Raw genomic sequence first — 26,925 nt, forward strand, 5'->3', positions numbered from 1 at the left:
TGTCTCTGCTTTTCCTCATAGTAGCTTCATCTGGTCTGTTCCTGTTTGGCTGTGACTCCATCCTGGAGAGAAATATCAGCTATGCTGCTGCCATCAACACCTTTGTTTATAGATGTTGGAGATCTGCCTGTTTTTCCAGTGTAGTCCTGTTTCTCTGACTGTGACTGGCTGGATGTGCTCTCTTCATCCTGTGACATGGGAGTTGGCTTGGAGCTCGTCTGCCTGGCTGTGTGTTTCCTGGACGGAAAGCCTTTTACAGCTGCTTTTTGTATCTCTGCTTCTGTCTCCTTGAACCCCAGTTGGCTTCGGCAAATGGCCACTGACACTGAGCCTGGTTCTGCTGGAGATTTCTTCCTGTTAAAAGGGAGTTTTTCCTCTCCACTGTCGCTACAAGCATGCTTAGTGTGACGGATTCCATTTGAGTCAATGAGTCGATTCAATCAACTGGTTTTGCTTTGATAGAAAACTTGAAATCAAGTTGACTGTATGATCTGGTGAACTGTAAAGTGCCTTGAGATGGCATGTGTTGTGAATTGTCACTATATAAATAAACAGAATTGAATTGAATAGAACAAAGTATGACCATAGTAATAATTTAGTCAAATATTACAGTGTTCCATGCATAACTCGTTAAACAACATTAAATGCAGAAAAGAAGCTTCTTGCCATGAGTAAAAGATGTGCAACTTCATCCCTTTGCACCTTCTTAGAAAATATGCTCTGCATGTACAAACATGCTTGCAGGTGAGAAAACATGCTAAAGACCAGGCCCAAAGACTCTCATTCTACAAAGAAGACAACTCTAGTCTATAATAATGCATGTCTGAATTATTTCCTACCAGGGGTGGAGCTAGATGGGGGGGCAGGGGTGGCAATGGCCACCCTTAAACAATCATTGGCCACCCCTGTGGCCACCCCTACCATTTATTTCCCTCTAATACAGATGGTGGCAGCAGTAATACTATCAAGAGGAATGTTTAAACTTATTAAACATTTTAATTTTTCATATATTAATAGTTACTTGACAACTAAAACGCTGTGATTAATTATGCACATCTAAATACTTACATTATAGTTGGTATGTACAGAATTCATGCTCTTGTAAGACCCTAATTTTGTGTTATATGGAGTAAAGAGAAAATGATTTGTCTCTGCAAGTCATCAAGGAGTTTTCAGTAAAATTATAGACAAATAATAACTTAAAAATCCATTTAATGTAGATATTTGTGCATGCAAAATTAATGTTATGCAGAATATTTTGATAAAAATAGGTAAGTAATGACAATGGAAAAGATTTTTGCCCCAGACATTTTGTCCACTATACCTTTTATTTAGACAGCTTGGATGTTTAAATATATGCATCTATTTGTGATCAAAAGGAAAATAGTAGGAACGTATAGTTTGTCTTTATTTAGAAAATATGGATGTTGTGCTTGTTCCTGTTGGAACAGTGTAGATGGACCCTTGGGTTCTGGCGCCTATCCCCTTTCGGCCTCCCCTCAGTTTACATTGGGTTTTTTTATTAAAATTTTCTGGCTGTGCCTCTGTTTCCTTCATAAGAATGTAGCCAAAGTACACAAATAGACTTACAACACTGACTTGAATAGTAACATTCCTTTATATATATTAATACATTAATTTAACTTTTCCTGAAGTCATCTTTCAGCTGGTAGATTAGAAAAAATAATTCCTGTTATAATGCTGTTTGCCTGGGATCTCTGAAACAATGGACAGATCTTTTCATTATCTTCAATATAATTAAATATATTTTTTTGAGTGTGAAAAGGGTCTTGTTATTGATGTCTGAAGAATTTACAAGAGATTTTCTATAAAAGCCTAAACCATATAACAAATATTGATCATGATTTATTGGAAACTGGATTTATTATTAGCTATATCTTAATTCTAGAGCTTTCCAATACCAATAAGTGTTTATGAATTGCATGGAAAAGAGATATCAAAACATCAAAAGTATATATTTTTTCAGTTTTCTATATTTTTCAGTTAAGGTTGGAAAAGTAAGTAGCCAAACTATTTCCCTAAAATGTGAACACATTTAATGTAGCACAGACAAAACACTGATCAAACTTCAGTGTCTAGTAGATTAATAAGGACTTTTATTTTAAAGAAAAACATCAGAATAAAGAACTCTTGCACGGGACAAGGATTAAAAGGACAACAACATCTATCTGACAAAGGACGAAGACGACCTGTTATGTTTCCTAAAAAATGATTACACAGATGTTACAGATGTTCTTCTTGAAGACATAACATTATGTCCACTGTGATCATAATCTTAGGACGTTTATCATCTCTTCCTCATGGCACCTGTTAGTAGATGAAATGTAAATGACAGTAAGTGAAGAATATAAAAAAATATAAGACTAATATTATCTCCAACAACATGGCTTAGGTAGAGCATCTCTGAAACTACAGCTCCTTTGGAGCCTTCTGACTGACCTTAAAAGTCAAAGAAAGAACATTAATGAACCAGTAACAGGGTTACGATTGGCTTAGGCAATCTGATACATGTGGTGAGAGAATTCTGGCCTGTCTGCTGATACAAACTACTGGTATTTAGAGGGCTAAAGAAGTTAAATGCATGTTCTGAGTGAAATTTATCAGGATAGAAGGTACATTATACTTTGTGTGTAACTTTATAGCTGCAGATTGAGTATAGTACCTAAATTGACCGCTGTACAAGCTCCTACAGTGGAAACATAAGCATTAGAGTGGATCTGCAGAACAATTGGATTTTTGTTACCTCAAATGCAACACAAGGCGTGTCCAATTCCCTGAGAACATGGCACCAGCATGAAAAATATGAAACAGGCTAGTTGCTTGAGGTGTGAGGTATTGCCAAAGCATTAAGGTTTCTAAGCAGGAGAAACTGCAAGTCCTACCAACAACATGGCTGCTAGAATGAAATGACTCACATCCATATCTTGCAGACCAAGTATACAAAATTCACTCATGACTAAGATTTCGTTGGCAAGACAATAATCTGATACAGAATTGGTTTGAGGAGTGCATTCCATGTTACAGTACATCACTCAGATAGTGCATCTGAGGGATGAGATTGAAAAGTGATAACTTGCAGCACTTGAAGGTATAGAGGAGGATTTTCAAAAAAATTTTAAAATATCCATCCTCTCCACTTAAAAAAAAAATGCACGTGCAGAACCCTGTCCCTTCGTAACCTCTTCCCTTTTACCCTTAATCTCTTCAACCTTTTATCCCCTGATCCCTCCTTCCTTTCATCTATCAGTTAATTCAGACCATAAATCTTAAAATCAGAATTGTTTTGGTGTGGTCCCCACTAATGAAATGTTTACCATGACATATTGAAACATAATTTCGGTAAGTTCACTCCAAGGGTCTATTAACCAGCTGACATTTTGAAGTTTTGGGTTTCGGATTAAATGTTACATTTTAAAGATCATCATCCTTTTTTTCTGTTTTGTTTATTTTTAGATGGAAAAACATGAGATGAAAAACAATTTAAGACGAAAACTGTTAGGATTTGAAGAATATTTATTTCCTTAATGTTTTTTAACTTATATCCCAAAACTATTAGGATTCTGTTTTTTTTTTTTATTTTTTTTTTTACTTTCAATACAATATGTCATTGACGTTTACATACTACATAACTCACCTAAGCAATTTATTATCCTTCCCATTTTATCACTAATTTGAGGAGATTTTTGTTCAGGAATTTAAACGAGAAAACCAAATTAAGTCTGGATTATTATTGTACCATGTCGCCTGAGTTACAGTTATGGTGATTCATGTGATTCAAGGAAATAGCCGACGTTTTGCTTCATCTGAAGTTGCTTCTCTCTGCGTGACACAGAGTGACTCTGTTGCAGCCGTTCAGGTGATTTCATAAAGAGCAATAATGAAGTGCCAACATGACTATCTCTGCAGATTAGCAGAGGTTATTTATTTTTATATGGATGGATGCATTCAGTCAGCATCAGATCTCTTTAGAGGAAATTAGTTTTGTGAAATTCACAACCACTCAAAATGTCATCACTCAATTCTGACAAGCAGAACAAGTTTCTATTATATATTGAATATGTCAACATATATTATTAATTTTATTTAAAGAAAAGGGGACACACTAGAGTTAATAGATATAAATGACAACATCAGGACCCAGGAAATGGATTCTTATCAGAAGGAAGTACAGAAGAATAAAACAAATGTTTGTTTTTAATTTTTTTTTCTTTTGGGCTCAGTTAAGGAAAGGTGATCCCCTGTTAAATAATGAAGTTTGATTAAAGAATTAACTGTTTCTAGTGTTTAGGGTGTTGAACAGTAAAAGTCTAGGTCTTGCAAACCGGTTTTGAAAAGAAAACCTCCAGGTGGCACTTAGAACATTGGTCTCAACTTACAGATTAGCTAGAATTTTTTTTTATGACCAAGGAAATCTTGTCTGCAAAAGCACCTCTATAAAATGATTGACATTTACTCTGCAAAAACTTGAAACGTAAATTTGTTATTTTTTCTTAAAATAAGTGCATTTCGTCTTTAATTGAGGAGGTAAGTGGGACAATTTGCCAATGGAACAAGACAAATTTACATTCAAAATAAGAAAAAGCAGCAGCATTGTCTTATTAAAAGTACATCTTATGTTGGCAAATCATATTATTTACCTACTGAAATTAAAAGTAAAATATGTAATTTAAGAATGTTTTAATTCCTAGATTGTTTTTTGCTGTTTACTTGTTTTTGTTTGGCATTTATATGAAAAGTCATGAGATCCCTTAGCAAAAAAAAGGAAGATAATTATGCTTATATCTTACCACTGTGGTGATGAAAAAGCACAATGTGAATTATCATTCAAAAAAGTGTACAACCTGTGTCAGACTTGAGTTTAATATGTGAAAAACATTTAGTAACATAAGTTTGTGAGTTTTACTACACCTGGTATCTGTAAAAGCAACCATTGATTGATGATGGCTTTTTTTAAGCTGCTCTCTAAAACAATGTACTTGTCTTTTCCCACACTGTAGCAGTATAAACCAGCTGTTATGAACATAGAATAAGATGCTTGACAGATAGAAAAAGGAGCAGTGTTCTCTCCTCATACTGGACTGTGACTACAGAGCTTAGAAAGAGGTGAAAGTATTTTGAAAATATTTTAACATGAAAGCTAGCAAAAGAGAATTCACTCATGTAATTGGAATAATTGCTTATTTATAAAATTCCCTTCCTCTAATATGAGTTTATCATTTGTCACAGTTGAGATCAAAAGTGAGAGGGAGTGCACAAACTATGACAAGACGTTGCAGTAGTCACCATATCAAACAGAGCGATGCTTGACTACTTTCTACAGAGAAATTAATTTGGAGATAGACAGACGCGTGCATTTTTTATGCACAAACCAGCAACAGTGCATTGTTTGTCCATCGTATGGCATGAAGGAACATTATAAAATATATGTTTGTTTTTTTTGCATTGTAGACATCTAAATCCACTGTCAATCAAAAGAAAATAAGGAGGTATTCTCAAGGGGAAATGAAAAAGATATCTAACAATTTTCACTTTGATGAAAGTTTGGCTTCTTGCTCACATTTTTTCCATCAACTTAATTTGCATGGCAGTTTTTCTGTCTGACATCATTGACCCCTTCCTCGGCTCTGGAACATTCTTACAGTTGAGAAGCAATGGACTAAACGACTTGGATGCCAAATATCAAGTCACAGCTTTTTCACAGTAAGCTTGATGTGAGTAATGATTGTGCAGGTGCTCTACAGCAAACAGGTCTTAGTGACCCACCTAGCTCCTCCTAGCAGTGTCAATAAAAACTTTTTGGTTGGCCTGAGTGTGATCTTTGTTTGGTGGCGAGTTTACTTTTTGTCAGGTAGGCAGTCAGTTATCATCTCATTGTGGTCATGGCACCTCATCTAACAGAAATATGTGAATTGTATCTCTTTTAATCTGTGAGGTACCCATACAGCAGGCAAGGTGTGTGCTCATAAGCATTTCATAATATATATGCATTTTGGCTTGGAGAATTTAAATTTAATAAAATTGCAAGGTTGCAGGCCAGAAGCACAGTGCAGCTTGTAAAGGAGGTTTGTGCAGCAGAGACATGTCTGATCCTGCAGATGTTTAACGATACAGCTGATTTCAGGCTAAAATCTTAGAGTTTGTGGAGTGAATCCAGTGCAGAAAGTAGAAAGTTTACAACACAAATAAAATGCATGAAATGTATCTAAAGAATGTTGTATGATTAACTCCTGAGATGGACTGAGATATTTTGCAAGGAATGTGGAACCTTTGGTTGCATCAGCCTGCCGACTTTTGATAATCAAATATGGAAATAAAAAAAACTTTTTTTTTATTTGCCTGTCCCTTTCCTGCACAGGGTGGTCTGGGGATCTCCTCCTGAGTCTGTGGGTAGGTTCCCCCTGGGAGGATAGTGTATGGTATGTTTGAAGACTCTAAGAATATGCTTAGTGTCTGCCCCTCTGTGCGTCTCCACTGTGTGCTTGTATATGTCCGTATGGGTGTGAGGGTGGGATTGTGTGAATGTGACTGGATGACTGTGAAGTTCTTACTGTCTACTTGTCAGGTTGGTTGTTTGCCTCCCACACCCCACCCACTGAACATCCTAGACCCAAGTATGAGTAGGACTTTCCTTCTCCCCCTTTTTTTTTAATGCTCCCTCCCAGTGACGGGTTCCTGTGCCTGCTGTCACGCTGACGATTCTGTATGTGCATGGTTGGGTACTTCAGTGGATGTTGTCTCATTCCTGGTACCTGCCGGGACAGGCCTGTGCCTCCTGGCCCTGCGGGGTCCCCACTTGATGGTGCTGCGACCCCGGACATCAGACCCAGGGGCTCTCATTCAGATTATCCTATGGGCTCAGTGCCGCAGTCCGGTGGGACCCTGGCACCAGCATAGCCTCCGGGGTCATAGTCATTAGGGGACTATGCCTCTTTGGGGGCATTCCTTCAGCTATATATATATATATATATATATATATATATATATATATATATATATATATATACACATTAAAATAACTTGCACGAAATTTGCATTTGATGTGAACATACCTTAAAGAGAACCAACAGCCAAGCTCTACTTCCATCACCCACCCCGATCTGGGCTGCCCCCTTTTTCCTGTTCACTCACACATTGAACCTCATTGCTAAAATAGCATGTGTTAATTGTGAATTTTTGTGGCAAATCTTTGGCTTTTTTAATTGTTTTAAGTCGTGTGTCTATCAGAATGTATCTGTAAACATATTACGTGTACTAGTAGCATGAAGAAAGGGGCCTCAGGCATCATACTGTGAGAGATGCTTATGACATCCCGGTGTTTGTCTTGTGTATTACATGTGTGAAATACAAAAGCTATTTTTTTCAAAGTCCACTGATTATTTTTTCACTTTTCTTCAAATTGATTGGAAAATGGAATCATCTCTCTTTATGATAGGATATGGAAAAAGGTGTGCCGTGTTACCAATGAATGTGCATGTTGGAAAATTATCACTTTTATGGGGACTTTTAACTTTACTTATTATTTTAGCATGCTGCTATCATTTTTTATTAAAAGAGCTTCAAATGGAATGGAAGTCAAGTATATAGCAATTTGTGCAGAACTGTGTGTGAATTTCTCTAGAAAAGCAAATGTTTATCGGTTCCTTTGCATTAGAATTCAATATGCAAAAAAAATGCTGAGAAGGAAAAACAGCTGCAAATGGTTAGATAAATAGATTACAGTAGCTGACCATCGAGAAAGGTTGATGGGGTGACTATGCAACTGTTGGAACTCATCCAGGGCTCGCCCTGACCTTTTGTTTTTAATCTGGTGTGGTTATTTTGTCTAGATTATATCAGCTGACAATACTGATTCAAACCCAAATCACAAAAAACATATCTAAACTGCTCATTACTTATTGTATCAAATCAACACTGAAAGGCAAGACCTTAAAAGTGTGTATTGATGCCTATTTATGGCAACTAACACTGTAATGAGTACATGACCAAAGCAAACCTTCTGCAATAAAAGATTGAAGAATGATACATATACAGGGACAGCTTCTGTAGGCCATGGCGTTCTCTACTACTTTAATGTTTTGGTTCAGTTTAAAGCAATAGCTACTTTTCCCTGCCTAACAACCACTTAAAAAGTGCTTGAGGTGCATTTCAACCGTCTCTGTGTGCTTTGGGAAAGTAAATGTCACTTATGTTCTCTCTCACTGTGGAATAACACCCGACAACAACTGTGTAGCTTGTGTAATTTTTTTATTTATCTATAAGAGCAGTAAATTTCTGTAGTGCAAGTGCAAGAATCCAAGTCAACCACTGTGTAGTCTTCCCGTAGCTCTCTACTGTGCAGATATTTTTATACTTAAAGGAAACATATTCCAGGAGATTACACCCTTTTTATGCTCTTTTGTACTATATACAGTACACTCTTTTTATATTGTCTGTTGTATTTTTATCTTTAATGGCCTCTTGCTTCAACTCTGCCCTTTGTAGTCTAAGTCTGAAACTATTTTAGGTATTGACCTAGAAACTCTGGATATGATTTTGTCAAAGAAGAGTTCTTTATAAGATTAATTATTGTCAGGACGACAGTGGTGTTGGATGTAGGAGTTCTCTGAAATCGAAGGATTGACGGTTCAAGCCCCGGCTCCGACTTTCATTGTAGTTGTGTCCTTGGGCAAGACACTTCACCTGCATTGTCTACTGATGGTGGTCAGAGGGCCCGGTGGCGCCAGTGTACAGCAGCCCCGCTTCTGTCAGTGAGCCCCAGGGCAGATGTGGCTACAATGTAGCTTGCCACCATCAGTGTGTGAGTGTGTGCGGGAATGGGTGAATGAATGTAGTGTAAAGCGCTTTTCAAGTCTCCTGACTTGAAAAAAGGCGCTATATAAGTACATGCCATTAGTTATATACATTATGGATAATCATGAGCATCCACAAACCAAGTGTAATGGAGAAAATGTCCCATATTGGTCACCTATAAATTACACCAAATCAGCAGGATTCTTGTGATGACTGTTGGCTCTGCTGGTTTTCTATCACTGGACTAGACCCAACACAATTGAAATATACTTTCTATCATTAAAACATTGATATATATATATATATATATATTTAAATAAATTCAAATATATTTACAGGCTTTTCTATGAATTTTATTTAGTTTTAGAATTTTTCATTGGATTTTTATGTCCATATAAGTATCTTACTTCCTGTCATTTGAATATGTCTTTCCTTATTTGTTATCAGCTCTGTTTGTTCAGTTGCACCTGGCGCTGTTGGCACCCTCACTTTGAAATGTATTCAGTCACACGTAACTGGATCTGTTATTTCCTTAATGAAAGACGGCATAGCAGATGAGAACAGCTTGCCAAAATGCAAATGTCACCATCGTCCTTGTGAATTTGACATTTACTTGACACATGGTGGTATTGAAAATCTCAACATGGCACACCAGAATAAAATATTGAAATGACTCTGTGTTATGGTTCTGTTGGGGTTCATGTTTTTTGGTGTAATGTTCTTATTGTCACCCATATTAGTTTGGGTAGAAAATGTATTTAAAAGTAAAAGTCACATACAGCTCCGAGTTTACTATTAAAAATACGACAGATCTGGTATCTGAAGTTGCTCCTCTCAACAGGTATGATATTAACAAGCAAAGTTCCCAACAGATGAAATAAACCAGCTTAAAGAGGTTTTGGCAGTGTTGCACTTATTTATGTGAATAGAAAAAGGTTTTACAATCAAGTCCACATTATTATAAAATTCCCAATTAGCATAAGATGTTTTTGGGATAGAATTATGTTTTTAAATGGGTAATTTTAGGCAAAAACATAAATAAGAGTCCCCCCACCTTGCTACATCTAAAATAGTTTCCACTTACTTTTAGAATTAATTAATCCATCCATCCATTTTCCTTTATGCTCATCTCTGCTGGGGTCACGAGGGGTGCTGGTGCCCATCTCCAGCTGTCAATGGGCAAGAGGTGGGGTACACCCTGGACAGGTTGCCAGTCTATCTCAGTGCAAGAATTAATTCAATTCAACTTATGTACACTATATTGCCAAAAGTATTTGCTCACCTGCCTTGACTCACATATGAGCTTAAGTGACATCCCGTTCCTAATCCATAGGGTTCAATATGACGTCGGTCCACCCTTTGCAGCTAGAACAGCTTCAACTCTTCTGGGAAGGCTGTCCACAAGGTTTAGGAGTGTGTTTATGGGAATTTTTGACCATTCTTCCAGAAGCGCATTTGTGAGGTCGCACACTGATGTTGGACGAGAAGGCCTGGCTCTCAGTCTCCGCTCTAATTCATCCCAAAGGTGTTCTATCGGGTTGAGGTCAGGACTCTGTGCAGGCCAGTCAAGTTCATCCACACCAGACTCTGTCATCCATGTCTTTATGGACCTTGCTTTGTGCACTGGTGCACAGTCATGTTGGAAGAGGAAGGGGCCAGCTCCAAACTGTTCCCACAAAGTTGGGAGCATGGAATTGTCCAAAATGTCTTGGTATGCTGAAGCATTCAGAGTTCCTTTCACTGGAACTAAGGGGCCAAGCCCAGCTCCTGAAAAACAACCTCACACCATAATCCCCCCTCCACCAAACTTTACACTTGGCACAATGCAGTCAGACAAGTACCGTTCTCCTGGCAACCGCCAAACCCAGACCCGTCCATCAGATTGCCAGATGGAGAAGCGCGATTCGTCACTCCAGAGAACGCGTCTCCACTGCTCTAGAGTCCAGTGGCGGCGTGCTTTACACCACCGCATCCGACGCTTTGCATTGCACTTGGTGATGTATGGCTTGGATGCAGCTGCTCGACCATGGAAACCCATTCCATGAAGCTCTCTGCGCACTGTTCTTGAGCTAATCTGAAGGCCACATGAAGTTTGGAGGTCTGTAGTGATTGACTCTGCAGAAAGTTGGCGACCTCTTCGCACTATGCGCGTCAGCATCCGCTGACCCCGCTCCGTCAGTTTACGTGGCCTACCACTTCGTGGCTGAGTTGCTGTCGTTCCCAAACACTTCCATTTTCTTATAATACAGCTGACAGTTGACTGTGGAATATTTAGGAGCGAGGAAATTTCACGACTGGATTTGTTGCACAGGTGGCATCCTATCACAGTTCCACGCTGGAATTCACTGAGCTCCTGAGAGCGACCCATTCTTTCACAAATGTTTGTAAAAACAGTCTGCATGCCTAGGTGCTTGAATTTATACACCTGTGGCCATGGAAGTGATTGGAACACCTGATTCCAATAATTTGGATGGGTGAGCAAATACTTTTGGCAATATAGTGTATATTGTACCATTTTTTTTTTTTTTATTAGAGTAATGTTCATTTTCAAGCCCTTCGCAAATGCTTGAAAAATAGGTTTAGGCCTATTTCACCAAACGTACCTAGGATAATGTAGAATTTTTTGTAGTTTATTACTGTTTTTTATGTTATGGTTCTCCAGTGTTTGTTTACCTCTTTATGTTCTCAATCATTCAGTCCAAAGAAAAGGCTGGCACATGTTGCATGTCATTTATGATACTTTAGTGTTCTCCACCCAGACAAATATAATCCCTAATCTAGTCACACTGTTACTTCCAAAGACACAAGATCCTCTGGTTACCAGATGTCGCATTAAAACAGGATTGCTTCCTATCTCCAGTTCTGACTCTACAATTAAGTTTTATCACAGATAATATAAAAGTTCAAAATCTGTTGCGCTTGACAGGGAAATCATGATGGTGTAAGAAAAAAAATCATGGTAGCAGGTGATTTGAGTGTGGGAAAAGGGACAACTATAAGTGATTTGATGTAAATAATGCTTTCCATGCCGAGTCTTCTCAAAAGTTTATCATGAAGCAAACGAAAGACGATTAGTCACAGTCACAAAAAATATTTTACATATTTCTGAAAACAAGTTATACTGAGAAATTCTGTAATTTCCGTATTTAACTCTTTCTTTCACTTAATTCCTTCTCTGAACCTTCAGACTAAACATCTTTAACACAACAGCTATGATGGGCAGTTATCAAACATGGGGCTGTTGACACAAGCACGGTGGAAGATGTGATATGGGATAGGAGGTTTGGCAGCATTTACGCTGAGACAAAAGTCAATATTTATCTTCAGTTGCCCTGTCACTGTATGTACACACAAGCCCCATTCAAGCTCTATTTGAGGGCCTCATTGCACCCGTCAGGTGTACAAAAAGCACATAAATGACAGAGCACCTGTGTTACAGTATGAACTGCTGGCTTCCTCCAAGATGGTAGTTGTCTGGATGCAAACATAAGAATAATCTAATTCAATTTTGGTTAATGGCTTGATAATCATAGGTGGAATACAATGGTTTCCTTTGGCCACAGTTGGCCACCGAAATTTTCAGTGGAAAACCTCCCACACAGCACTAAAATAAACATTCACTTGAAAAACACACCTCTTTCATAAAAAAAAAAAGACAGGGTAATTGGCTATGTTTAATCTTCTTCTAAATCTGCTTTGGAATTAAGTGTATTTTGAAGTTCATTATGATCAGTGTATATTCTTTACAAGAAAGCCTATGACTTAATGCCATACATATGGATCTTGAAAGGCCTCAGGCTGTACAAGGTCAGCAGCACTCAAAGAGCCTTCATTGCAAACTCCTTGTTGTGGAAAACTGCACTTTAATCCATCTTCAAGCCAGCTGCAAAGAACTCCATCAAATGTGGAATATACCAAGGAGACACTCTGTCTGTGCTTCTGTTCAGGATAGGATTGAACCCTCTCAGCCAGAAAATACGCAAGACTATCTATGGATAGCAACTCAGAAATTGGGCAACTATCAGCTACCTCCTGTACATGGATGACATCAAGCTGTATACTAAGAATGAGAGAGAATATGACTTGCTGATCAAAGCCACCAGGATCCACAACAGCACTGTCGGAAAGTCATTTGGGCAGGAAAAATGTGGCCATATGATGATAAGGAGCGGGAAGGTGCTGTAAGGAGAGGGGAATGCACTCCTAGAAGGGAGAACTCAGATGAACATGAGAGCTACAAGTATCTTAGAATACCACAGGCACATGGCAACCACCAAGAGGCTACAAGGAAAACAGCAAACGCCAATACCTGAAACAAGTAAGGCAGGATCTGACAAGTCAACTCAGTAGTAAAAACAAGGTCCAGCAAATCAACAGCTATGTCTTGCCAATTATTAGATACCCTGCTGGGGTGGTAAGTTGGCCTAAAGAGGAAATTCAGGCCACTGATGTTAAAACACAACAGCTACTCACCCTGCATGGTGGATTCCACCCCAAATCTACTATCCACAAACTTGCCACTAGCGCAAAGAAGGAGGCAGTGGCCAAGTGAGCATCAGACCCATGAAGCTCCAAGTATATATCAGGAAGATATACGTGAAGCTAAAGTGAAAATCCAACCAATGGCTAAATAGGGCCAGGCTGAAGGACAGTACAGACCATGACAGTATAGGAGCAGGCCTTGAGCACCAGAGCAATAGAGGCCTGGATCTACTATACCAGACAAGATCCCGTTGCAGGCTATGCAGAGAGGCTCCAGAAACAATTCAGATTTTCAGGGTGTCAAGGAATACATGGAATGTCTAACCAAGTGGCTAGTATGGTGGAAAGAAACACCAGCACAAAATACAAACTGGAGACCCCCAGGTCAAGAATGGAAGCCATCCCTCAAGGTGGTGAAGAATGACTGAGAAATTGGAGAAATACCAAGGGGTCAGGGAAGTCTAGAAAGAGACTGAAATCTGAAAGCAACTATAGAGCCCATGGTCATTGAAGCACTTGGGACAGTAACCCCTACACTGGAGGAGGGGCTTCAACAGATATCTGGAGAAAAATCAGAGATCTGAGTCCAGAGGTGCACAGTTCCAGGGACCTCTAAGAGATTGGAAGAACCCTCAAGCTTCTAGGTCTCTGGTAGAGGACCTGAGATTGAGATGAAGAAATCTGGATATATAATCTAAGGTTATTTACTTTGGGCGGCCAGGATATATTGTAAAGACATTAACTTTAAAGGATGGAACCAGATCAGTCGCCCCTTCTATCTAGCTGAGGCTAGGCCAGAAAATGACCATGTAGCTGGCTTGGATCCTTGTAAACAGAATAAACAACCAGATTTTGGACAGAAAAGTGCACTTGCAATGCTGGGTAAGTAATGTTACTTAAAAAGACTATATTCTGTACCAACATAATATTTTATGTATCTTAATTAACCTGGTAAGAAGCGTACACTGAATACGAGAGCATTGTTGTTGTTTCCTGAGTGTGCAGCATGTGTTTGTCTACAGGTCCCATAGAAGCAAAAACCAAGGACCTGTATAAACCGAGTTTGGAAATATTTTCACTTTGGGACCCAGTTTCAAAAATGGTCATTTATGGACCCCCGACACATCAGCCTTGTGTAGATTTTACACAGGTTTTGCCAATTCTTTTCACTGTAGGCATAATCATGTTTTTGTGTGAATGGGAACTTATGGAAGAATTCTTCATAAAATGAATAACATTATGGACAACGCTGAGCATCCCATTTAAAGGAAGATTTAACAGTGTATTCTGTCAAAGGCTTCACAAGAAATGCTGTAATGCAGACTGCTGCAGGAGATCGTCTTATACCTACAATTATTCGAAAAAAGAAAAAAAAAACTATTAGGTGTTTTAACATTTAATTTCCTTTCGAGTCAATGAAGTGTTACTTAAAAAGAACTTAATATTAGAGGAAGTCTTTAAAGAATAATTTATTTCTAATGTCATATGAATGCCACAAGGCTTTTCAGCTATACTACCAAATTTATCTGTTTATCTACTTTATTTTACAATCTTCAAATTCCATCTAAAAATATACTAGATTATACACATTTTCGGTATCTGCTTTAATACATGGTAATACTTCATTGTCGGCCTGTTTTTTTTTTTTATGTTCTTCTGTTGTTATGATACTGTTGTTATGCCATTTGTTTGACGTAAAAGGTGTCAACACATTTTATTACCACTCCGTAAATAGCCTGTTGTCCTACTCTCCATAAAAAGAAAGCATTTAGCTTTTATACTTCTTACTATCATGAAGATATGAAGATTGTACCATGCTGCATTCGACTATGTAACTGCTATGATTTAATTGAGCATGATCAAATTGCATCAGCCTGCTCAACCAAAACAGTTCACAGAGTAGCAAAACATTACATTTTCAGCATGAATTTACATTGGAAAGAGATGGTTTATTGCACAAAGGCTTTTGAGGTTACCTGATAGCATCTGCATGCTTTCAACTCAACCTGCTGTTAGTGGCGGGCAAAGACCCCTTTAATACACACACAGCCGCAGAACCAACTTTCTGTGAGGGATTAGCAGTTTTACTAACTTTAAAAATCTGTATCCGACCCTTTAGCTTTCGCTAAATGATAATCCGCTACTGGAAATCACATTAGGAATGTCTCCATTATCAGGCACTATGCGAGCATACTACGTCCCAACTGGAACTTGTCCTCAAAAGATATTGAAATACTTATTGACTGAAATTAAGTATTGTGATATAAGTTAAGGCTAATTGTTCCAGCCCTAGTATCTGATAACATTTGTTGGATTTTTTTTTTTTTTACCTGCCTCGTTGAAAACATTTTGGGGAGCCGCTCTGTGCAGTGTTTATTGTTTTAATTACTTATTTGCTTGTGATATGGTCTTGTTGTAGCAATTCCACACGTTTAACCTAAGTTTCAAGAGGTGTTGAGGTGCTGGTGGACAGCTTCCAAATTGTGTTTGGGCTGGAAACAGATCTAAAAACACTAAGCAGGGGTCAGTCTTTAGCATTAGATTAAGCAACTTATTTAACTGTTCATCAGTAGCATGCTATTATTGCAGTAGTGCAATAAGTGCTTTTAGTCAGTTGTGGCTACCACTGTCTGCGGTAGATAGCCTTCATTGACCTTTTCAATAAAAAGTCAGTGGGATTTCAAATATTATAAGGGCATTAAAAGAAGAAAATGTTATTTAGATTAAGAAAAAACTTTGCTTAATCTCTGGACTGGTGACCTGTCCAGGGTGTACCCCGCCTCTCGCCCACTGACAGCTGGAGATAGGCACCAGCACCCCTCGCAACCCCAACTGGGACAAGCGTGTCAGATAATGGATGGATAGATGTGCTTAATCATAGAAAAAGGATGGTCTTCTTTTATGGTGGTTACCACTAATCAGTACTTGTTTTTGTACTTTATTCTAATATTATTTGATATAACTATACTTTTTGTCCAGCTTTTGAATTTCCAATGCAGAGAACCATTAAATTGGTTTGTTCTAAAACAGTTTGAAACCATCTGTAAATGTATTTTATATTATAAACAAAATACAACTTAGTCATTGTTTCAGTGTTAATTTAATCATAAAAATGTGTAATTATAGATACAGAAAAAAACCTAACAATTTCATCTCCACATAAATGTGCCATTTCAGAGCTATGTAAACTCTCCTCACATTCACTCACCATGCCACCCATTTCAAGTCCATACATAGTCACAAAATGAAACTAAAGAATGAATCCAGCAATATCTCGGCTTCCCCAACAATCGCCCGCATCGCAGATGATCCCACACATTAAAGCACACATAGAAAAAAAAAACTAAAAACTGTTGTGACTAAAGAACAGTGTATACTGTTTGGGAGGAGGACTCTCATAATGATTTCAACAGAACTGCAAAAGGCTGCTTCAGTTTACACATTAAAACACGCATCAAAAACCGCATGAGAAAACAAATGTATCCATTATAGAAACAGGTTTGCACAAGCAGTTTGGAGACAGAAAATATAGCACAAATTTAACTATTGTAGATCATTGTTAATAACCTTTTTCCATTTATTTTTTCAGTCAAACATACATGAAAATCACAGACTGACATAATAAAGATTTTAAAGCTGGAATACAGCTTCAGGTGTAACAGCAAACAAACTCATTCTTGTGATCTAAAGAAAAGGCATTTTTTATATATATATATTTAACATCTGATATTTCTGTGCATCAATCAAACTGCCATCTTTAACATTTATGTCCTAAAGGGAAAACTGTACAAGACGAAAAAACAAAACCGACAGGATTTAATTTTCTGAAAATGCTGGTGTCACAATCCCAACTTAAAAAGAATAAAAAAATGTTTTCCCCTTCTGCAGAGTTAGTTGACAGCATAGTGCAAATATTAGAAAAACAAAACACCAGCGCTAACAATGCTGATGCAAATCATTGTGACTAATATTAAACATGTTTTATCAAGCTCAAGCTGCAACTTGTTACCTATGAGGTTCTCAAAATGATCTTAAAGTTTGTCTTCTGATTTTTAGCACCACCTCCTGGCTGTCAGTGAGACGTATAGAATCTGCAGCACACCAAAAAAAAAGACATTTAATAAATAAAATCAGGGTACTTGTGGCAAGCTTATCTAAATAGATCACTCAAAAAAAAATACTTCTGAGGTACACAACGTTTAAAGCTTTCTCTAAAATGATGTTGATGCGTCCATTCATCCATTACCCAAGTAGTATACACTATATTACGTCAGTTAAATCCAAGGAGAAACCATTGAGATACGTACACAACAGGCACACTCGCGCATACATTTTATATTTAATACACATCCTGTACACATGGACTCCAACTACAGTCACTCACCAGGCAAAATAGATTTAAATGGCTTTTTAAATCCTTCTTACTCAAACTCACTCACATCCTTTTTGCACTTCAGCATCTGTTTAAGGGGAAAACCCACCCTAGAAACCGCACGCTGTCCCATGCAAATTGAACTGGCCAGATTCACATTGTAATACCTGATGACATTACAGGTTAGTGTTTTGGTTCTCTTGATTTTATCTTAAGGAGAAAAAGGGATCAATCAGACAAAGTAACCGATATTTAAGGCCAGCTTTTACACTGCATAATAACAATTTTAGATAGAGAGCTTAGTGTGTCAACATTTAGTGTTGTAGCTTTGGAAGTTATTTTCTGATCTCCCTAGAAAGAAAAAAACAAAAACTAATATTCAACTAGTAAATAAGGATAAAGAACGTAATTATGTTAAAAGTGTTTTCCTTCAAAAATGATCAAAGGGCTTCCTAAAAAAATTTTTCTGTCTACCCAACCAAGTCAAAGTTTTAAAATCATGTTAGGATATAAAGATGAGATAGTTGTTCAGCACATTTTCAACTCAACCCGCTGTTAGTGGTGGGCACAGACCTTCTAATACCAAAAAAATCTGCTATTATTAACTGCATAAATGCTTATATGGGTCAAACATGTTCTAACCTGGGATGAAACAAATTTAAAGCTAAACTGATTAAATGGAAAAAAAAATAGAAATTTAAAACCGTTCCAGCGCATTCCAACATTAATAATCCTCATGTGCATACAGAGAAAAAGAAAAAAGCATTTTGTTTGATCCCAGTACTTAGAACTCAGACTTAAAATAATGAACGTCAGTAACTGGATGTAGTCAATTTTAAGCTTCACAAGGACTAATCTCCATTTTTCTCCTGGAATATATCCAACTTTCTACATGAAAGAAAATTAGAATAATCTTGATTTTGGACAACATGGAGAGAGATAATTAAGAACTTCAAAAAAATCTTTGCATTATTACCATATTTTTATGACCAGATGCATTTCTAAACCAAATAAAAATAGAGTGGTGTTCTGAATTTAAGATACTTTATTGTTTCCACTCATATAAAAACACTTAAAATGATCTATGATCCTTGCCACTTTTTGAGCAATGCCAATCATTTTTAAAAACATGGTATGAAACCATTTAATAAAGAGAGAAACTATTCGGCTGCCAATGGGAGTAACAGATGTCGGTTCTTTTAGGGGGATTTTCTCCTTAATTAGAAATGTCTTACAAGATCAAATAAAAATTATTCTGTATATTCATCTTAAGAGGTTTAAAGCACTCCTAAATGAAGCATTCACACGTGAATCCATGTGAGGTTGGATGTTTTACTGTAGTACATGTGATCCGTCAGGTTGCTGTTGTGTGACTGTCTGTTAAAGGTCCATAAAGGTTTCAGGGAAAGTTGTCATGAGTCCATAAAAAAAGAGAGAACATAACAGTTCATCCCCCCCTCCGACTCCTGTGCATTTTAAGGAATCCCACGGTGGTAAGCTCATCATTCACAGTGGGGGTGGGGGGTCTTTGTCTTTCTAGCTCTTTCCAAACGGATAGGGACCATGAATACCCTGGAGAAAAAGAGGAAGAAAGCATGTCACTTTGTGTTTTAATTTTAACATAAAAAAACATATGTGGTAACCCTAAACCTTTTAAATACAAACTGCAAGAGCGAAAAACAACATCTCCCTTCGCATGGAATTTGAAAAAAGCTTAACGCTCTCTTCTTCAGAAGAGGGCAGCTTTTTGTTTTCATTGCAGGGACGGCTGAGATGGAGGCATAGGTGACAGCGATTGACTGAGGAGCGTAATGAGCGTTTGTGTTCGATAGGCATCCATTACTCACACAAAATGAGAGCAGAGAGGATGGTGGAGATCCCAGAAGATTTGATGGCACCATTACTTAACTGGAAGCTCTCACTGAAGTCAACTACTAAATGAGTGCCTGACTTTCTCTTTATGTTCAGAAACAAAAAGACTTTGACCACTTTGGTAAAGAGCAGCTTTAATCTAATGAAGCACCCCACCTGCCAACAACACGGATCAACCACTGGGTGCTTTTTCAACAGACTGAACTTCAGTGTTATCTTAAATTTAAATGCATATTTTATTTTATTTTTTTTCCTGGCAGCAGAACCTTGCTGTCTTTTTTTCTTCCTTCTTTGAAATGGTTCAACTCTTATTTAATTTTTTTTTACAAAGCTGTTGTTTTTTTTTTTTTTTGTAAAGTTCAAATCAAGTAATCAAAGGAATACTTTTTAGGTATACAAAAAAAGTAAAAAAAAAAAAAAAACCCGCGGACTTTGTTTTCCAAGTTTGATGACGTTTCGCTTACCATCCAGAAAGCTTTTTCAATTCAAAATGTCTGGAGTAGAGTCGAGTTCTAGGCTTTATAGAGCAGTATCTATAAGCCTGAATCACAACACTACTCCAGACATTTTGAATTGAAAAAGCTTTCTGGATGGTAAGCGAAACGTCATCAAGCTTGGAAAACAAAGTCCATTGGTTTGTTTTTTTACTTTTCTTTGGATGCTATGACCTGGATGACTGAGAATCTTCACCAACATTTTTGTTCGAGTATAAAAAACAAATAAAAAAAATATTGATATCCTGCCTTTCAATCCAGGAAGGATCAGTGGAAGCTTTTTTGCATGTAACACTCATTTTCACTGGGGACACAGAAGAGTTGATCTCTCTGATTGCAGACAAGGTTTGGCTGTCGAGTCCGACTACCGGTACCTGTCGGGGCTTTGGAAGAGGGAGGGGCTGAGACAGTAAACTCAGAGGGATCTTTGCTTTTCTCAACAGCACAGAAAATAGTTGCTAGATTCATCACTAACCGCTATCGGTTTCTAAAAAAAAGTCTATAAACAATGTGATCGTGTCGTTAAGTTGGCAACATTGCACTGTGGTGAAGAAGCTGTAGAGCAAAAGACAGTAGCTGAGATGGATGGACCTCTAAAGAGTGCTTATTCAAATTTTTAGGCTAAATGCAGGTTTCTCAAAACTCCCTAATGGAGCTTTGAAAATGACTGTAAGCCCTCTGGTTTAGGATTTCCAACACATACATTTATGTATGTTAGGCTTGTCCCGATCCGATCCACGTATCGGATCGGGACGCCGATATTGGCAAAAAAATGCGTATCGGCAAAGCATGTAAAATGCCGATCCAGACTGCCGATCCAGTTTTTAAAAAAAATCTGGTCCGTATTTTCCAGTTTCGCCGATTGAAACGATCCATTCCAGTATTTTGCGCCAGTGTTTCCCTGTTTTTCATTATTATTAAAACTTACAGTAATATAGCACCTTTAACTGTTTACGGTTTTACTGCTCACTGTGCAATATTAGATTTCTATTAATAATTTTGTCCAGTTTGTGTTTATCTCTTAATAAACAGGTAAGTTTGGTGTTACCAAGCATTGTGTTTTATTCAATCTCACCTAATTTAGCTGGCTAGATGTTATCAAGAGTACTAAAACCCTTTTCAACATGAGTCTTACAACTAAGGCTAAATACTTTAACTTAAACTTAAATACATGCTCGGATAGGCTGGTATCGGCCAGTATCGGTATCGGATCGGAAGCCAAAAAACAACATCGGTATCGGATCGGAAGTGCAAAAACCTGGATCGGGACATCTCTAATGTATGTGTTGCACTTTACTGCCTTGAAGAAATTGAGGTATAATTAATGGGAAACACAAATTGATTCATTACTCAAGAACTGAGATATTTAATTTGCTTTTATCATTTGTTTTTTTTTTTTTTAGAAATGAGAGAATCCCAGAAGATCCAAGTAAAATTCATGTAAAAACTCTTAGGTCCAAGAACTTCAGCGTAAATGCATGATAGAAGATGGCTGCTCTGACTAAATGGTCAAATAATTTTTTTCCTTCACTTGAGTTTTCATACACATGTGGTCTAAATTAGCTTTTAGATAACAGACATACTGGATAATTAAACATTTAGGGGGTAACTGAGTTCATCTAACTTTGTTACAGTCAGGCTTCACAAGCAAAGCTAATTGAATAGATGACTGGCGTGTTTTTAATTAAAAGTAGCAGAGAATAACTTGTCGAGAAGATGCTTAAACATCAAACATCAGTTCTTAACTGGAACGGGAAACTAAAACTAAATTCAGGGCAGATGGTAATATTAGTCATTGTTTATGCAACAGTATATATCATACAATCCTTAGAAAGGATCCTGCAATGATTTATCTGACCTGAATAAGTATATATCTAATATGTAACAAGAGACGATCTTTCTCTCCATTTTTCATGGTGCTTCCAAGTTTGCAGCCTCATACTTCTGCAATAAAGCTACTGTTTGCTGTTACGTTGGTTTTATATGGCAGGCCAGGCCTTTCCACATGGTTAAGGAACAACAGCTGATTTAACCTATACTTTTTCATGAGTTTTTGGTGTGACTAGTTAATGGGTTAATAAACAGAACACAAATAAGAAGTTTTAAATTTTCAAAAAACACACTACCCAGTTAACAATACACATATAGAAAACAAAAACAGTTAAAAACAACCATTAGCACCCTTAAAACAATAAATATAAAAGCCCTGACCAGACTGAGACATGTACCACTGTTTAGCAAAGACAATGTGCTGGAAATCCCCATTATTAAACGCTGTATTAGCAGCTGCACAGTATTACACTATTAGAAATTAATCCTTAATAACTGTTTTACTATCCGACTAAACAGATAAACCTCCTGACAGTAAAGCCAAGGGTTTAACAAAGACTAAATGACTGAATATGTCTGGCCTATGACTCAGTGAGCTTGTGCTCTTTTTTTCCCAACTTGGTCTGTTGAGTCTATGACTTAATACAGTGGTTCCTTAATCTCACCACCCACCTTTTTATAGCCAGTGCACAGACGTATTATTTTCCTTAACGCTATTGGCCAGTTAAATAATATAATAAATCCCACATGCTTGTGATATATCTCATTTGAAAGCCAAGACATTCTAGTTTCTGGAAATATGTGTACAGACTCTGTAGGTTTTACACATTCAGAGCTGGGTGGCTTCAAACATTTCCAAAAAACGCTTTTCCCCCTCGAATAAAAAATGCTTTCTCTCTTATATGTTATATACAAAAGATTGTTGTTTTTGTTTTCTTTCATCCCTGAAGAAAAACACTGGCCTTCGAACCTTTTGGCCAAAGATTAGATTTTTCAAAACGTAAGACATTATCTAAAAAAAAAAAAAGGGGGGGTTGCTGTCCTGTGTGCAGATTAGCTGATAAAACAGTCAATTCATCTTTTCTCTAAGCATGTATCAAAGCACCCTGCTTCTCTGATGGGAGAAAGTGGGCATCTGTTTAGAGTGCTGGCACAGCCTGGTTAAGGCAGGTGCTTCCACCTCAGGAAGGTGGCTTCCTGGTGTATAAGGTATAATTCTATAACCCATAGTTTTTTTGCTAAGCTTACATTATCTTGTACCTCCCCAGCTTAATTTGTTTAAACGTTTGAGTTACAAAACATTTTACAGAAGCAGTTTGTATCAGCATGAAATTATCTGAGATTTTAGATGATGGCCAATGAAACATGGGTTTTTAAAAATACGTGTTTTTTTGGCTAATATCATAGTGGGACATCCTCCTTCCTCAAACAACTTTAGAATAAGATAGCTTTAAGCCAAATAATCAAGTTGCAGTTCAGAATCTCTACATTTTAGAAAAAAAAAGAAAAAAAAAAACAATATTAGCAAATACATACCTGGCCGTAAGTCACCACGGAAAGATTTGTTTGGAGACCATTTGACGCCCTATTAACAGCATTATGAGACAGTCCATTCTGATCCTGCTGGATGGGCTCCTGTGTGCGATCCCAGGCTCCTCCAGGTTCTCTGAAGGTGCCGTCAGTGGCATCATGCTTGTTCTTCTGTGGCGAGGCAAACGGGTTGAAATCTTCCTGCACATTGCGCTGGGGTTGCGTGTTGAATTCCGTCTCAAAGGAGGAAAGCTGTTGAGTAACGCCGAGGAGACCTCCAACTTCCACACTCAGAATCACCCAGATCACATCTGCAGAAATATTAAATATATTATTAAAATAGTTCCAAAACAAAAATACTTGGGCCATGAGATAAAATCAAAAATAGCCCCACAAAAATTCAGACTTATAAGTAAAGTTAAGGTGTTTTTAAATTTTTTCTTTTTTTTTTCTTTTTATCTACCTCCGTAGAATAATCCAGTAGCTGTACACATCCTCCACTGGCCCTGGTACATGCCTGGATTTGTAGGACTTCTCATCTGTACACTGACATCTGAAATTTCCTGTGGGTCTAGAGACTTCACCATTACTGAGTTTACGTGTCCAAACTGATCCCCTCCAATGTATTTGAGACAAATGCCTTGCGGCCATGACTCCACACCTACAAGTCAGAAAAATATAAAAGAAAACAACAAAAATAAGAAAAACATGTAGTGACAATAAGCATTATATAATATTTAGAAATGCTTTTTGGAAGAGTTGATAACTAATAAAGTACCTGTGTTTTGTATTCTCCAAGTCTTTGTGAACAGTGTATCCGGAGGAACAGACTCTCCTTCTCCAATAGTCACGTCTTCAACAAAGGACATGGATGGTGAGTTGACACTGGGACTTTCAAAGTCATAGTATGCACCAATAGCAGCCTGAAGGTTCCTGTTGCAGCATAATGATAAAAACAAAACAAAAATACAGTTATTGGGGCTCATCTTTATACATGCAATATTTTCAACATGCATTAAAATGAGTTAGGTTTTGGAAAGAGTTTGCCTTTATGATGGTTCAGAAAATTAACTAAAATAAAAGGTTAATATCCTACAATTCATAGTTTTATAATAATGTAGAATTCAATAAAATTCTGACTCAGGACCTGTGAGTTTGTATTACTATTTACAACCCTTTAACTCTCTAAATCAGCAAAACACTTTGTTAGTTTACAGTGTTTAAAGTATTTATCCAGGATTACTCTTTATTACAAACATGAAATAGAGAGATGGACAATCAGGCTCACCTCATCTTTGAGGTAAAACTTACTGATCCTAATTTTGTTTCTATTCAAAATGACAAAACATGTGCAGTGCAATCTTTTGACATATTAATTAGATATCTCTTTTGCTAAAATAAAATAAAAAAGTATATTTGGGAAATGTTGATGGTTGTGTTTACAGAGAGTCATATGGTGGGAGTTCATTCTGATACAGTCAAAAAAAAAATGAGTCAAACATAATCAGATTTTTAGGCATTGGGTCTGTTAAAAATAAATCAGAGCTGCTATGTACAGAGGAAAAAACAGGCTGACTAATCAGTGCGTTTCTAAAAGAAAATTGGATAGTACAGATATAAAATAGGTGTAAATTGGAAAGAAACAGAAGCAAAGAAAAACTGTAGAATGGCCAAAATAAAAAATAAAAAAATACTATACGTTTCCAATGATTAATAAATAATCTTTTAAGTTTTCTACACTAGATGTACCTACAATTTTTTTCAGTAAAGACAATTTGAAACAAATCACCTTTAAAATGATCATTTCAATTATTCAGTTAATTTGATCAAAAACACAAAGGTGTTTTGATCACTGTTTTCAACTGATAGGTCACAAGTGATTCTGAAGTGAGTTCAGGCTTCACAATGAGCTCTTTAATTAGTTATCCGCGCCAGACAACATCTAATCACAATCTAAACCAGGAGTTCTGTTAGATTAGTTTAGCTTGTTAGTTTGAGAACCAGACCGTTATTGTTTTTTTTTTAAATCACATACGGCATTAGAAGTCGTGGCCACAACAAAGTTTACTGCCTGACTTCCGTTTACCTCTTATGGCCCACTAAGAGTTAACAACCATTTCCCGTAACGGAAGGATAAAATGACCCGTGCCGCATTGACCATCACTACTCTGTCCTATCTTAAGGCTATCGACGTATTTTTACCTAATTCTAGCGCAGAATTTCAAGCTAGACGAAGAGCTACGTTAGCTTCATTCCACAGCAGGCCTTCCAATCCCCGCACTCACCAGTTGGTCATGTCCAGGAAGAAGGCGCAGCCGGCTGGGTTCAACTGGAAGCCCAGCAGCCTCTGGAACTCCGTTATAAGGACGTCCTTGTCCGTGGTGCCCATGCAGCTAAACTTCTGCATCAGCTCCGCGTCCACGTCCATGTCTGTGCCCTCCATGGATGGCGGGTTGTCCCGTGAAGGGAAGGGAAGGGAAGGGGGGGGGGTCTTCTTTCAGTTAGATCCGAGGCCTCGTTCAGCCATAACGACTAGCTCAATAACAACAACAAGCGCCAGTGCGCATGGCATGAGGCAGTGGACACGACGTTTGACGTTGCAACCGTGCGTGCGTCACACCTACGTCATCTGTTGCTATATATACATACAGGTGCTGGTCATAAAATTAGAATATCATGAAAAAGTAGATTGATTTCAGTAATTCCATTTAAAAAGTGAAACTTGTATATTATATTCATACATTACATACAAACTCATATATTTCAGATGTTTATTTTGTTTAATTTTGATGATTACAAATGACAACAAATGAAAATCTCAAATTCATCATATCAGAAAATTAGAATATTACTGAAGACCAATAAAAACAAAGGATTTATAGAAATGTTGGCCAACTGAAAAGTATGAACATGAAAAGTATGAGCATGTACAGCACTCAGTATTTAGTTGGGCCTCCTTTGGCCTGTATTACTGCAGCAATGCGGCGTGGCATGGAGTCGATCAGTCTGTGGCACTGCTCAGGTGTTATGATAGCCCAGGTTGCTCTAATAGTGGCTTTTAGCTCTTCTGAATTGTTGGGTCTGGTGTATTGCATCTTCTTCTTCACAATACCCCATAGATTTTCTATGGGGTTAAGGTCAGGAGAGTTTGCTGGCCAATTAAGAACAGGGATACCATGGTCCTTCAACCAGGTACTGGTAGCTTTGGCACTGTGTGCAGGTGCCAAGTCCTGTTGGAAAATGAAATCTGCATCTCCAAAAAGTTGGTCAGCTGCAGGAAGCATGAAGTGCTCTAAAACTTCCTGGTATGTGGCTGCGTTGACCCTGGACCTCAGAAAACACAATGGACCAACACCAGCAGATGACATGGCACCCCAAACCATCGCTGACTGTGGAAACTTTACACTGGACTTCAAGCAACGTGGATGAAGTGCCTCTCTTCTTTTCCTCCAGACTCTGGGACCTTGATTTCCAAAGGAAATGCAAAATTTACTTTCATCAGAGAACATGACTTTGGACCACTCACCAGCAGTC

The 26,925-nt window shown here is 37.7% G+C and overlaps 1 protein-coding gene across 1 annotated transcript; it reads right to left on the reverse strand.

Moving 5' to 3' along the window:
* Positions 1–16,374: 16,374 nt before the first annotated feature.
* Positions 16,375–25,834, reverse strand: ilrun (inflammation and lipid regulator with UBA-like and NBR1-like domains). Its single transcript, XM_038278510.1, has 5 exons — positions 25,677–25,834; positions 24,170–24,324; positions 23,855–24,052; positions 23,398–23,702; positions 16,375–19,237 (listed from the first exon to the last, which is right to left on the reverse strand). The coding sequence occupies exons 1-5, from the start codon at positions 25,832–25,834 to the stop codon at positions 19,202–19,204; spliced, it is 852 nt and encodes a 283-aa protein (XP_038134438.1). The 3' UTR covers positions 16,375–19,201.
* Between the last annotated feature and the right edge of the window lie 1,091 nt (positions 25,835–26,925).

This window comes from Cyprinodon tularosa, unplaced genomic scaffold, assembly GCF_016077235.1.
Source record: "Cyprinodon tularosa strain WSP-4 unplaced genomic scaffold, ASM1607723v1 ctg141, whole genome shotgun sequence".
Classification (NCBI taxonomy): domain Eukaryota; kingdom Metazoa; phylum Chordata; class Actinopteri; order Cyprinodontiformes; family Cyprinodontidae; genus Cyprinodon; species Cyprinodon tularosa.

Bases quoted from the DNA above. Each gene is read 5' to 3' on its own strand.
- ilrun (XM_038278510.1), bottom strand. From the start codon at position 25,834: ATGGAGGGCACAGACATGGACGTGGACGCGGAGCTGATGCAGAAGTTT. The intron at 24,325-25,676 runs GTGAGTGCGGGG...ATGCTGCAACAG, and splicing joins TTCCTGGACATGACCAACTG to GAACCTTCAGGCTGCTATTG. The intron at 19,238-23,397 runs GTATGTATTTGC...CTTTTTCTCCAG, and splicing joins CCGTGGTGACTTACGGCCAG to GGTATTCATGGTCCCTATCC.